This window comes from Staurois parvus, unplaced genomic scaffold (assembly GCF_062004578.1).
Source record: "Staurois parvus isolate SC_StPar_1 unplaced genomic scaffold, SC_StPar_1.0 ptg000783l, whole genome shotgun sequence".
Lineage (NCBI taxonomy): Eukaryota > Metazoa > Chordata > Amphibia > Anura > Ranidae > Staurois > Staurois parvus.
Window position 1 is genome coordinate 3,672,920 of NW_028318579.1, and position 15,202 is coordinate 3,688,121.

General features: G+C 44.1%; 1 protein-coding gene across 1 annotated transcript in view; it reads left to right on the forward strand.

Moving 5' to 3' along the window:
• Nucleotides 1-15,202, forward strand: part of FAM135B (family with sequence similarity 135 member B) — a 226,988-nt gene that overhangs the window by 163,045 nt on the left and 48,741 nt on the right. Inside the window, exons 10-13 of the mRNA XM_089654648.1 lie at nucleotides 2,588-2,743; nucleotides 5,159-5,232; nucleotides 8,351-8,505; nucleotides 8,901-10,710. Coding sequence (XP_089510774.1) covers nucleotides 2,588-2,743; nucleotides 5,159-5,232; nucleotides 8,351-8,505; nucleotides 8,901-10,710 — 2,195 coding nt within the window. The remainder of the gene's footprint in view (nucleotides 1-2,587; nucleotides 2,744-5,158; nucleotides 5,233-8,350; nucleotides 8,506-8,900; nucleotides 10,711-15,202) is intronic.

A 15,202-nucleotide genomic window follows, 5' to 3' on the forward strand; every position in this document is an offset into this window, starting at 1 on the left:
CTGGAGGGCGAGGGGTTAAAGAAGAATGCCATGTGTGGATATTTATACATGGTCCAGCTTGGATCAATGTAAATATATATATATACCACACCTGTGGACACCACTACTTTAACCCTTTGGCGCTGGTGCCTCTTGGCCCTTTAAGGGGTTTTAGATACTGGGAGGCGGGGCGGGGTTTCTTTTTTTTTAATTGTAAGCTACAATTAAAATTTATTTCCCTTTATATTCACTTTTTTTTTAAAAAAAATGATAAAACACTGATAAAATTATTATCATACAGGATTTATATAGCGCCAACAGTTTGCTCAGCGCTTTACAATATAAATGGGGAAAAATTGTTTACATTTTTTTACATCTTATGTGTGTCTAATGTGTTTGCATTTCATAGAAGAAAACATAATTTTTGCAGGACAATATAGCTAAACGAAAGCCTAGTTTGCCCCTCCCCCCCAAAAAAAGAACAAAACAATGTATATATGTACATTAACAGTATGTAATAGCAAAGTTGTTGCAAAAAAAAAAACCCGGATGAACAAGGGTTGATATCAGGGGCGGACTGACAACTCATGGGGTCCACGGGCAATAGGGGATCATGGGGCCCCTGTGTCCTCACCCACACTCAAACCACATCAAAAAAGCCTATGAAAGGTTCCAGGGTCATCTCAAAGGGCCCCCGGGCCCTCGGGCAGTGCCCGAATTCCCAATGGTCAATCTGCCCCTGGTTGATATGGGGTATACGGGTATGATCTGTTTAAACTAACTGCCTTTTTTTTACAATATCTATCTATATTTTGATCTATTTATTTCCATTGTCATTCGCTTTGTCTTTTTCTTAGTGTGGCAAAAAAATAAAATGTCCCAAATAAAAAAAAAAAAAAATCCTTTTTTTTAATTTGTAAATAACTTTGCTACTCTTTATACAGAAAACGCAATTTTACTGTCATTTTAAACAGGACAAATTATAGAATGTACACTTTTTAATTACATTGAAAGTCATTTTTAAATTTTCATTTTCAAAATAAAAAAGTATGTTTTATGTCTATTTGTCTATAGATCTGATAGAAGAAAAATATTATTTTTGCAAGACAATGTTGCTAAAACAAAGCTTAGTATGCCCCCCCCCCCCAAAAAAAAAATATGTATGTAAAGTATGTAATATTTAAAAAAAGCCTTGGGTGATCTATGCACATTGCGACCTGTTGCTGTTCTTAAGAAAAAGCTGTATGTTCTTCTATGTCCTTGGAAGTCTAGTTCCTGAATGGGAGTGTCTGTTCAATCCAATCAGCCAATACACTTGCAGTCTTCTATTGAGAATAGTTGAAGTGTTTGCATCCCTTTAAAAGTAATTAACCATCGGGGTGTGTCTCACCAAACAATATGAACTGTTGCAGCGGTTGTCTAAAATCTGACTTGTATCTTAGTGCAGAATTCTGGGAAAATCAATGAGCCAATCACACAAGCAGGAAATTACATTTCTGGGGAATTTCTGTACAACAACTGGTTGCCATATTACATTGAATTTTACAGAAAATTACTGTGACTGCAGAATGAAATGTCAAGCAATTCTTGTGTAACTACTGTATATTCTATATCATTATTATATAACCACTAAACAGCTCATCCACTCCCTCATCATATCACGACTCGACTACTGCAACTCCCTCCTCACTGGCCTGCCTCGCCGCTGGCTATCCCCGCTTCAGTCCATCCTGAATACGGCTGCCAGACTCATTCACCTTTCCAACCGCTCCATCTCCGCCACCCCCCTCTGCCAATCCCTCCACTGGCTTCCGATTGCGCAACGGATCAAATTCAAAATCCTAACACTGACGTACAAAGCTGTCCACCATACTGCCCCGAACTACAACACTGACCTAATATCCAAGTACCACCCAACACGCACACTCCGCTCCTCACAAGACCTCCTTCTCTCTAGTTCCCTGGTCTCCTCCTCCCATGCCCGCCTCCAGGACTTCTCCAGGGTGTCACCCACCCTCTGGAACTCCCTGCCCCAACCCATCAGATTATCACCTACTCTCCTCTCCTTTAGGCGCACCCTGAAAACCCACCTCTTCAGGGAAGCTTACCCCACCCCCTGCTAACTTGCCGAACTCCTCCACTCTTCCTACCACTCCATCCCCCACAGCTATCTCCTCCTGTACCACCATCCCCTCCCTCCTAGATTGTAAGCTCGAAAGAGCAGGGCTCTCGATCCCCTCATGTTTTGCATTGTATTGGTATTGTTCTGTCACATGTTCTGTCCCCCATTGTAATGTACAGCGCTGAGCGAACTATCGGCGCTTTATACTGTATAATAATAATACTGTAATTAATACTGTATAATAATAATAATTATTATTATTTTATTTTTAATTTTTTTCTATTTTTTTTTTCACAAAAGTGAAGTTACCCTTTAAGTAATATCAAAGTTATTGGCGAATCAACTGGAAACTGTTTAGTCATGGTATACAGCACCATTAATTCTTACCGGCAGCGGAGGGAAGGCTCTCAGAGGGTAAAACAGTTCTGAGAAAGTCATTGTTTACCAGAGGAGTAGCAGGATTATTAGTTTTTTGTCTTCTGGCAGTTGTTGGAGAGCCCAGACAGAATAACCGAGCAGATCAGCAAGGACCTGGCTTGGCTTTGTTCCCAACTTTTGGTGATGTGGTCCAAATTTCTGGAAATAGTGACACTTCGCCCCGATGTGACAACCTACCTCATGCAAGAACATCACACCCTACGGGTAAGTTGCTTGTCTTTGTCATCCTTTTGTAGGCTGCATATAAACCCTAAGTAGAATGGTTAGAACCCAAGTTATTTTTATTTTATGGTACTCCGGGGGACTTCCTATACTTTCTGTCCTGAAGAACTTAGGTCAAGTAACCGCATCTGAGAACTCTTGAGCTGCCACTCAGTAGTCATTAGTAACAAGAAAAGTCATTTTTTCGAAAGAAAAAATTCCAAATTTTTAAAAAAATCAATATTATTTAAAACGATCCTAATCAAAATTCTCAAATTCCTTTCCTACAGTTTTTTTTTTTACTGATAACAGACATTATGCAATAAGATTTCTCTAAATGACTAATCCCCTTGTTACATAATCCATTTTATTGTTAGTTCCAAATTAGACATTTACAATATCCTAGTCATCAATGTGTTTGCTGAAAAGAGGAGTGGTCCATCCTAAACAGGTTTCACAGTCTAGCTTGCTTGGCAGGATAGAGAAAGGCTAATATTTCAACAATAAGTATTGGCGATCAGCAACCCAATCAGAACCTCTGAGGAAGACAAGTAGGATCACCTGGGATATTTTGAAGAAGCCTGTGGTCAGAAAGCATGGTCGTTGGATTTCGTGGTAAGTTCCAGTCTGTATGGCTCTTTGTCCATTCCAACAGTAGATTGCTAAATATCCAGGGGGATAATACATCCCTAAGGTCCCAGTGGGATGAAAAGTTGCCCTTGAAACAAGTTCTAAGCATCAACTCCAATTGACATTAAAGACTGACATGCCAAATTGCCCATTTAGTAGACCTCAAGGAGAGAAACTTGCAGTCTATCCTCAATGCCCTTCCTGAAGACTCACCAGGAAGTGACCTAAAGTTTCTCCCAAAGCAAAGCTAGCGATCAATTTATGTACCTCCCATTTGTGAGAATAAGTGAATTTCTGAAAAAGTTTGAATAGTTGCATTTCTGAACTGCAAGTTATAATATAGTCAATATGAAATGTCAAAAATAACATTGCAGATGGGATTCGGCTCCTAAAATCCATAAAATGTGTTCCAATGCCAACATTTCAGCTACAGTTACTATATACAGTATATACAATATACAGTGTATCTCTCTCTCTCTCTCTCTATATATATATATATATAGAGAGAGAGAGAGCGAGGTTTTAGCCATTTCCTACCCTATCCTCCAAAAATTGGCTTTTGATACATTTTCAAACCCAAGCAGTTTATTCATATACTTACCTTCTCCAGATTTCTTCAGACTGGTCACATGACATTCTGGCTCTCCTTCAGTGTTCATAGGCTTAGGGGGGGTGATACTCCTCATTATATATTGACTACAGGCTGATGCTTCCACTAGGCAAACTAGGCAGCCACCTAGGGTGCACTGCCACCTAGTGGCACCTGGGTGCAGCACAGGCCAGCAATCCTTCAGCTGAGGAAAGGAGCTGCAGAGGGGAGGAAGAAAGGTGCCTGGTGTCTGGGGCCAGTGTAGCAGCTGAGTTGCCACTCCTTCCAGTGTTCCTCTCAGACTCAGTCCCTTACTGCAAGCCGGCTGGTGGCTGCTGATCACTGTGGAGTTCCAGCTCTTCTCTTCCCATTCATCAGCGGAGGCAGAGCTGCGCCTGTGGAGGAAGGTAATGTCTGACTCTGATGTTTCATAGCTGTGTGAATGTGACCCAGCCGGACACCCATCACATGTGCAATGTGTCAGTGAGTGATGACATCATCACGATCCCACAGCCTGCTCTTCTAGTGCCTGCTGGGCCTACTGATCTGTATCAATGTCGGTGGTGGTGTGTTGTGTCAGATCGGTCACTGTGTGGGATCGCTTAGTTCAGGTGTTCTCTGTATGTGTGGGCTGAAATGCCTGCTGTACGTGTTTTATATCCCCCCCATCACCTGGGGAATTCCAGCCTGGGATCTGTCTTATGGCACCTTTTATTGCAAATTAAAAGAAATGTAGCAGTTTCATGTTTTGTTGATTTAATATTTTCAATTTTGTTTTCCATTTTTTTTTTTTTTTGGAGGGGGGCTCAATTAGCTGTTCTTACCTAAGGCACAAAATAGTCTAGCACCAGCCCTGCACGGGGGAATATGGTAACAGCTTTTTTTTTCATTTGTAGCCTATCCGAATAATGATGTGATTTGGCAAAGCTGACATGTGGCTTATTGATTCATGTAAAAAAAAAAATTCCATTTGAAAGGACAGAAAGAGTGGAAAAAATCAGAAAACAGTTTAATAAAAATTGTATTTTATTATTGTATAATTACAATATTAATAATAATAATGTATTTTTATTAATATAAGTATTTTTATTTATCGTTTATTAAAATCGAATAACAACTGCTATGATATTACTATGTATTTGCTAGTACTGCTTCCACTGTATCATTGTGATGTCTAATTTATCTTGTGTCTCCTGTAGGTAAGAAGATTTTCAGAAGCCTTTTTCTACGCTGAATATGAAAAACCAGCTGCTCTCACGTTTCAAGAAAATCTGTGAGTTTGTGATAGTACTTTCATCTGCACTGCTGACCATATGTTAGAATATTTTCAATAATTACTGAACATATACATTAAAATCATATCTCCACTCAAAAAAAAAAAAAGATTCGCCCATTACTATGTAAAAAAAAAAAGATACTGCAATACTCACTTTCAATCTAGAGCTATTTCCCGCAGTAATTCTTTTCCACCACCAGATGTCCTCAGCCAGAATCATTCAAACCACTTCCTTTCAGCCCAGGCTGTCATAGATCCACCCCCTGGGGGTGTGTCCTCTGCATGGGTTCAGAGTACTACCGTACTAAATGGCACACTCAGAGGTGTATTTACAACAAGGGAAACAAGGAATTTGCCTAGGGCGGCATTTTTCAGGTGGGGCAGCACTGCTCCTTGGAAGAAGGGATGGAAGAAGGGACACACGTGGCATGGGGACCTGGTGGGTTCCGAGAGATGCTGTGGGTTTCATGATGGTGTATGCACAGCCCGACTCTCGTTCCTGAGGATGTCCGGAGCTGTGAAGGTGAGTGTCTTTCTCTTTCTCGCCATGGGGGATGGTGGCTGGTGTATGGGGGGCAGTGGTAGTGGAAGGGTGGAGAGTAGGGTTGTTCTTGGTCAATGTCAGGCTCTTTTGTGTTGCCTAGGGCAGCACAAAACCTAAATAAACCACTGGGCATGCTCACATGTTCACCACTATGGAGGGTTAGGCAGGGATTACCGTCAGTTGCACACAGCAAAATGGTTAGTATATCCAGAGATATAGGCAGCTGAAGTTATGTACGAAGCTCCAGTTTTCCATGCCCTGCTTAATCCCACCGCCTCCTGAATTCCTCTATTATTCAACGAGACAGCCCATTGCATCAAGGGTCCAACAGGGATCTCTAACAGCTGGGGAGATGGTTCTGAAAAGCAGAAATCTGCAGAAATCTCTGGCTACCTTTCTAACAAGAGGCTCTGCTGCTTCCGCATATGCATGGAAAATCCCTATTCATTCCCATGCGAGGACTGCCCACCGTTTATCTCAGTGGTCTACAGGCTTTCCATAAGCATGAATGGTGTCACTTCCAGATGGTGACAGCGGGGTTTGTTTTTGATAATGACCATAATTACTATTGGCAAAATTAGTAAGGACGTACAATATATACTGCAGTTTGTCACCATTACTGTTGTTTTTGTTTTTTTAAGCCCCCCCCCCGTGACCACACTGTTCACACTGAAGTGACATCCTTCATATCACCTTCCGGACAGGGTAGTTTTAGATGAGTATGTAATTTTAAATAGTTTTTAAAGGGTAAGTTCACCTGTTCAGATGAAACGAAAAGTCGAACTAACTCTAAATATCTTGGCCACACCCCTGGACCCTGTTGCAGCATACTGGCTGGGTTGCCCCATGCTGCCAGTGTATCGGTCCATACACCATACATGGCAGTACAGCCCAGGAGTGAGTGTCCATCATATTGGACTCATTGAGCATATTGTGCTCATTGGGCAGCATGAACATGTGACCGTCCTGATCAATGAGAAGCACATCTGAGGCTTCTTCAGTTGGTAAGGTTTCTCAGAAGAAATAAGCTTTTCTCATTGGTCAGTGAGGCCACATTTTTGCTTGCTTCAATGATAAGTTCACCTTTTCAGAAATAGGTGAACAAATTTCCTGTAGACTCCTTTGGACCTGGCTGCACATAGCGGCCTTTATGTCCTATGCTGTCAATGTAGTGTTCTATACACTGCAATACACAGCCCAGAGTGGGTATTCATCATATTGTTTGCAAAGCGCAACAGTGCTGACCCAGTGGTGTATTTAGGTTTTGTGCTGCCCTAGGCAACACAAAAATTGGACGCCCCAAACTGCCCCCCCCCCCCCAGAAAGAGCCTGACACCGACCAACACCAGACCAGCTCCCCCTCCAGTGACCAGTGTTGGCAGTGACCAACAACACTCCTGCCCCCGGCAACAGAGAGGGAGACACTCACCTTTCCAGCTCTGGACATCCCCGGGAACGACAGTTGGGCTCTGCATACACCATCAAGCAGCCCGCAGCCTCTCTCAGATCCCACCTGGTCCCCATGCCGCATATGTCCCTTCTTCCGGGGGGGGCAGTGCCACCCTAGGCAAGTGCCTTGTTTGCCTTGTGGTAAATACGCCCCTGTGCTGACCGATGAGAAGGGCTTCTTTCTTCTGGGAAATCTCATTAAAAGAAAAAGCCTCAGATGCACTTCTAATTGTTCAACATGGTCACATGGTTGTGCTGACCAAAGAGAAGCTTCCATTGCAAGCATTATGATGGATACTCACTCAGGGGCTGTGTATTGTGGTGTATGGTGTACATATCACTGCACCGGGAGCTCAGGGCATCATGGCTATTATATGCGAGGTGGGGGGAGAGGGGTCTGTAGGGATGGCCAGTAATATTGGAAGTATTGGAATGTACACTTATTGGCCACTTTATTAGGTACACCTGTTCAATTGCTTGGTAACACAAATTGCTAATCAGCCAATCGCATGGCAGCAACTCAATCCGTTTAGGCATCTAGATGTGGTGAAGACGAATTGCTGAAGTTCAAACATTAGACAGGCATTAGAATGAGGAACGAAGGGAATTTAAGTGACTTTGAATGTGGCATGGTTGTTGGTGCCAGACAGGCTGGTCTGAGTACTTCAAAAATCGCTTATCTACTGGAATTTTCATGCACAACCATATCTAGGGTTGAATGGTCTGAAAAAAAGAAAATATCCAGTGAGCGGCAGTTGTGTGGATGAAAATGCCTTGTTGATGTCAGAGGTCAGAGGAGAATTGGCAGACTGGTTCAGCTGTGACATTCAGATGGTAGGGTCAGAATTTGGCATTAACAACATGAAAGCATGAATCCATCCTTCCTTGTATCAACGGTTCAGGCTGGTGGTGGTGGTGTATTGGTGTGGGGGTGATTTTCTTGGAACTAGCAAGGTGTACCTAATAAAGTGGCTGGTGAGTGTATTTTGGATATTTACTTAAACTATCCAAAACACAGACCACATTCTAATTCCCTGAATAAATGCATTTTGTCTGCCCTAGCCAAAAGATCTTCCTTTGGATTTTCAGCACTCTCATGAAAATGTTTTCACCTGTTTCTAGGATTCAGAGTCACGGTAACTTGTCGTCGGTAGTCAGGAGCTCAGAGTACCTCACCAGCATGCCTCCTCTACCGGTTGAATGTCTAGACATAGATGGAGACTGGAGTTCTCTTCCCATCATTTTTGAAGACAGATACGTGGAACATCCCAGGATAGGTGGGTACACTGAAGTGCTACTGGAAATGCATAAAGGTACTTTACATCAGTACAAACGGTGTGCAAAGTCTACTGTTCATTTTCCTTAGAAAGCATCCGCATTCTGACTAGAAAAGCCTGTTCCTTGCCATAATGCTGCATAGAAGGACCTTTACTCTTTGTATTGAAACAGTGGTCTGTCTGCAGAGGTCATCAAATAGCTAGAACTCTCTAATCAGCAAGTAGCAATAAAACAGATAACCAGTGATGTTATGAGTTGGCAGACAGGGATGAAATCAGGAAACAGCATCTAGATTTGTTGCAACTCTTCTAATAATATCTAATAATATTTTGCCATTTGTAAGTTTAATTTAATGTAATGTTCTTCTATTTGTTTTCACTTTTGTTTAAAACAGTTGAAGAAAAGAAATATAAATCTGAGACCATCCTAGGCAGTAGCAATATAAGTGACCATTTGATCCAGACTACAACCGTGTATGAAAATGCTTCTTTTGAAGAAACCAGTCAATGTGTCCACATACCAGAAGACATCATCTCAAACAAGAGCCCAGTGCACAGTTACCAGGAACCTTTCCAGAAAACAGAAAGTGTTTCTAAGGTTCTGAAGCTTGGGGCTACAATTGACCTACAAGAATCAATGCCAGATGGACCTGAAATATCTCATGAGGATCCACCAGAACATAAATCAACAGGTGTAACGTATATTGAAGTAAAGCCTAGCACAGTCAACCAGTACAGAGGAGAACCTGTGTTAATTGTCAATGGTTCTTTTCCTAGTCATGGCTCTGCAACAGAAGTAGAGTTTAACCTCATGGAGGCTGCTCTTGGGTTGGGTGGGTTGACTAAAGAGAGTTTAGAATCTGAAAGCATAGCAATGCATGATGCAGGAGATTTTAAAAATGGGCAAAGCCTTAATAAGAGGAGATTACACCAAGGTATGCACATTCTGTCCAAAAGTAATAGTACAGAATTGATAGGTAAATCTTTGAAGAAGGCACTTGTAGCAAATTCTTTTCCCAGTGATAAGCTTGACCATTTTTCATTGTGTTCAGATGTGATCAAGCGGTCATCATCTTTGATATCTGACTCGGGAATAGAGAGCGAGCCAAGCTCTGTAGCTTGGTGTGATACCCGCTCTAGGACAGTAGACCCAGGCAGCGATAAGCAGCTTTTACAGCAGTTATCTGGAAAGTACGATATGCATCGAAACTCACTGGAGGGAGTACAGACAGAGAGTAACACGAGCTTACCAAGTGGCATTCAAGCTTCATTGACTTCCATTAACTCCTTGCCATTTGAAGAGGAGGAAAGAGAGGTGGAACTTTCAAAACTAACTAAATCTGTTTCTGCGCCACAAATCAGTAGCCCCGAGGAAATAGCAAATGAAATGACTGTGGTAAAAGCGGAGACTGATGAGGACAACCAAGACAACACTTTGGTCAACGTCAATGATGCTGCTAGGACTGAATGTGTAATGACCACAGAAATGTGTAGTGAGGGATATTCTCACAGTGTAACTGTTGAGTCTTCATACACCAAACCCGTAGTTGATAGTTCCATGTCAAATTCCATCAGCAGTTTAGAGAATTTGTTCTCTGAATCTGACAAAGTCATGCTAGATGGTGACGATCCCTATGGACGAACTTTGATGTGCAATTTAAATATTCAGGAAGATGAATGTTTTTCAGATTGTCTGAGCCAAAGGCCTGGAAAGCTGGACTCAACAACATTTTCATTAGAAATGTTGATAGAGGATGACGCGTCACAAGCCCGTTTCTCCAATTTGCCCGAAACTAATGAGGCCATGGAAGAGTATCCATATTTGCAAGAGATTGAACTCACTGAAGATTCCAGTAGTGAACAATTACTTGATAATTACTCTGGCTCAGATCAGGAATTGTTAGACATGGACTCCAATCATAAATTGAGCAAAAACGTGTGCACTTCTCCATCGCAATCAAGCTCAAGTTCAACCACAGTTTTGGCCCCAGATGGAAGGCGAGGTGTGGATATGGTTAACCTCTCTGTTTCTTGTACAGCAACATGCTTGCCTTTTTCTTCAATACAAAAGGACACTCCAGTTATTCCTGGCTTTTCAAGCAAACAAGCGCTGTTCCCGATAACAAGGCAACCGCTGGGATCTTTTGGGGTTATTTCAGGGAATTCTTCAGATAACGATGAAGAAGTTAATGAACGAATGCTTAGGTGAGATAACATTCCAGCTGCCACGTTGCATGTTGCTTACTATCAATAGTACAATTCTGTGTATAATAAAAGGCTACAGTTTGCTGCTTTGCCTTCCAGTTCAGTCCATTTGGTTCCTAATTGTTGCTACATCAAAAAAGTTTATTTTTTTAGTGAAAAAATATGCTTGCGGTTAACATACTGTATGGCCATAAACTCAAAATGGAACTACTAACAAAATTGGGTCACAGTTTGCCATCATTTGTTAGTTGTAGGTTCTAGGTGTTCTACCACAGATGGGACATCTTCCAGTATCTCCACCCCCAGTCTTTATGTGCCATGTATGATCTCTGATCTTTTCAGCGTAATAATAAAACTAGTGGGTCAACATACAGTAGATAGGCAGAAGTGGCACAAGACAGTTGGGTTAAGAGGGCCGAAGGCATCTTAGTACTATAATTTCCACCAGACCAGGCATTTTGGTGTTTTTCAAAGTTTTTATAAGTTTACATATCCCAACCACTGCTTCTCAATCTACTTTTACTGTTGGTAAAACTCCAGGCTTTTTCACCTATCATCATGGGAAGAAATGCAAAGTTATTCAGAACTTCCGCTTCTGCATGTAAAGTTTTATTGATCAAGAAGCAACAAAGATGTCCATCCATGTTTTGCATTCCCTTTGATGAATTTTATGAAATGTGTCATTAAAAGAACATAGTGTCCCTGCTTGTTCAATAAAGGTTAACATGCAAAACAAGAAGCACTGTGAGACTCCACATTGTTATGTTTTTCAAAGAGTATTCCTTTCTATTTGATAAGTGGACCTCTGCATTGGACACACCGTGATGATATTTATTCAAAAGTTACTGCAAATGAAAGTTAGTTTTTAATTTGGTCAGTCTTCAAGATCTTGGTAATATAATGAGGCCATATGTGCACTTTAATATACAAGCAGAGAGATTTGGTCCACCATGTAAGTTTAACATAGGTGGGCTTAAAATCATCATTAAAGCACATCTCCACCATCCCCATCCCATTATGGTTTTTTTTTTGGACCAATGTAAACTTTATTGAGGATTATAACTCTTTAGGGTACTTACGCACCCAGTGGATCCAGCAGTGTCCTGCAGAATCCTGTCAGAATTATTTCCCCAGTCAGTCCTGCACCGGCATCTTCTTATGTGATGCCATCAGGAGGCTCATTGGCTTTTCTGGGTTCATCCGGGCCTCACAATCACAGTCCACTAGGCTTGCCCCCTCCTCCTTTTTCAAAGAAAGAGTATGCCTCCTGGAATATGTGACATGCATATCCCAGGCACAGCGGGCATAATACACATCATTTGCCTAGGTGATTGATGTGCATTGGGGGAGGGCGGGGGGGGGGGGGGGGGGGTATGGTGGTCCTGAATTTTTTACCAAGAAAAAAAGGTAAAAAAATAAAAAGTTTGCTCAGTGTGAAAAGGAGGACATAAGGGGTGAAGAATCATCTCTAATTTGAGGTTGAAGATATAGTGGGGCCAAATGGCCAAAAATTGTAGAACACATTTCCACTCTATTAAAAATCATAGAGTTGTAATATTGACATGAGGAAATATGAGTTCCTTATTGTTTCAGGGTTGCAGACCAAGTGCATATAAGTAGTGTAATTACATGATATGGCCAAAAATGTGTGAATACCTGACCATTATGCCTACTAGAGATGAGCGAAGAAATGAAAAATTCGATTCGACTGATTCGGCGAATTCGTGGACAATATTCGATTCGAGTCGAATAAATTCGCTGTGAATTTAACTTAAAAAAGGGTGTTTCTAGGCTTCAGAGAGACTTAATATTAGTGCAGAACACTGTACCTTTAATTTAAATGCCCTTGGAGTCTGCTGGGGAAGAGAAATAATACTGTCAGTCAGTATGACATGCAGATGAGTGCCGTCGATCTTAGAATCACCGCACACTTCACTCATTTGGGCAGTCACGGGGCCAAAACCAGAGTGTGGAGCCACAGTGTGGCGGTGGAGGCAGCAGCAATGGGAGGCCATACAGCACCCTATGACAAAAATGGAAACCACCAGCAGTGTGAGGAGACCTGAAAGTGGCACATGGCAGAGTGTGGCGATAGAGACAGCAGCAATGGGAGGCCGTACAGGGACCCATGACACACTCTGGACCTGGCAGCAGCATGAGGAGGCGGTACAGGGGCCCATGACAGATTACGGGCCTGGCAGCAGCATGAGGAGTCGGTACAGGGGCCCATGGCAGATTACGGGCCTGGCAGCAGCAATGGGAGGCCGTACAGGGACCCATGACACACTCTGGACCTGGCAGCAGCATGGGGAGGCGGTACAGGGGCCCATGACAGATTACGGGCCTGGCAGCAGCATGAGGAGTCGGTACGGGGGCCCATGACACACTCTGGACCTGGCAGCAGCATGAGGAGGCGGTACAGGGGCGCATGACAGATTACGAGCCTGGCAGCAGCAACTTGGACAGGAGGACGTTCAGCTTCTGCACCGTCGGGTGCGTGCTCGCAAACTGTTGTCTCTTGGAAACGGATTCCAAGAAAGACTGCTGACGGAATCCGTGAAGATGAGTAGCAGGAGAAGGAGCATCTGAACGAGCGGAATATGCCAACAAGCGACAACAGGGGCCCATGACAGATTACGGGCCTGGCAGCAGCATGAGGAGTCGGTACGGGGGCCCATGGCAGATTACGGGCCTGGCAGCAGCTATGGGAGGCCCGTAATCTGCCAGCACCCTATGACAAAAAATGGAACCCACCAGCAGTGTGAGGAGACCTGAAAGTGGCACATGGCAGAGTGTGGCGATGGAGACAGCAGCAATGGGAGGCCGTACAGGGACCCATGAGAGACTCTGGACCTGGCAGCAGCATGAGGAGGCGGTATAGGGGCCCATGGCAGATTAGGGGCCTGGCAGCAGCTATGGGAGGCCCGTAATCTGCCAGCACCCTATGACAAAAAATGGAACACACCAGCAGTGTGAGGAGACCTGAAAGTGGCACATGGCAGAGTGTGGCGATGGAGGCAGCAGCAATGGGAGGCCGTACAGGGACCCATGAGAGACTCTGGACTTGGCAGCAGCATGAGGAGGCGGTATAGGGGCCCATGGCAGATTAGGGGCCTGGCAGCAGCTATGGGAGGCCCGTAATCTGCCAGCACCCTATGACAAAAAATGGAACACACCAGCAGTGTGAGGAGACCTGAAAGTGGCACATGTTTGGGGCATGATTCATGGCGGATTTAGTCAGTTGTGTCAGGAACTGGTGGTTTGAAATCCAGACTAATCCACGCCTGATTCATTTTCACAAACGTGAGTCTCTCCACACTTTGGGTGGACAGTCGTGTCCTCCGCGGAGTTGCAATACCTCCTGCCGCACTAAACACGCGCTCCGATGCCACGCTACTGGCCGGGCATGACAGCCTTTCAAGGGCAAATTCAGCTAGTTGGGGCCAAAGGTCAAGTTTCGTTGCCCAGTAGTCAAGGGGATTGTCTACCTCGGTTGGCAGGGTGCTGTCCAAGTAGGCCTAAGCCTGTTGTTTGAGGTCCTGCTCCAGGTCCACCTGATGCTGCTGCTGCTGCTGCGGCTGGTTAGTAGTTTCCTCACTGCGCTGGTGAAGAAAGCTACTCATCATCGACTGCAGACTGAGGCAGCCGCTGCTGGTGGAGCTGCCACTGCTCCTACCACCCCACCCCTCCCCTGCTGCCATGGCAGCGGAACACGAGCGCACAGGGCCCACAGTGTCTGAGGATGGACGTTGGCGCAGACAGGCAGAGACCAGCTGACTACATAGGTGTTTTTTATAGTACGTTATTTTGGCCTCCCTCTCAGCAGGTGTGAAAAAGGCCACCATTTTTGAACGGTAGCGAGGGTCCAACAAGGTGGACAGCCAAAAGTCATCCCTCTGTCTGATGGTTATTATTCGGCTGTCGCTACGCAAGCAACCGAGCATGCTATGGGCCATTTGTGCCAAGGAATGCGAGGGACTCCCTGCCTCCATCTCCACAGCATACTGCCACGGTGCGTCTAGGTCCTCTGTCTCCTCTTCCTCCTCCTCTACCAGATGCTCCTGCTCCTCCACTCCTGTCCGCTGAGTGGAAAAACCACCCATTTCACTCAATAATTCCTGAGCACCAATGTCCTCCTCTACCTCCTCCTCTTCTTCCAGTCCTGCCCCCACAGGGGCCATGTGGCGTTGAGATCTGTGCGCCACGTCTACCGCACCCTGACCAGCCATTGTTAACAGCATTTGTTCCAGGACGTGCAACAGAGGAATGACGTCGTTCATCCCATAGTCCTGCCGACTCACGAATAGCGTGGCCTCCTCAAAGGGCCTGAGCAAGCGCAGGTGTCACGCATGAGCTGCCAATGGCTGACATCTAAGTTACACAGGGAGTACCTTTATCTGCTTTTAACATCAGGAAATCTGTGATGGCCTTTTGCTGTTCGTAAAGGCGGTCTAACATATGTAGGGTTGAATTCCACGTTGTTGCAACGTCA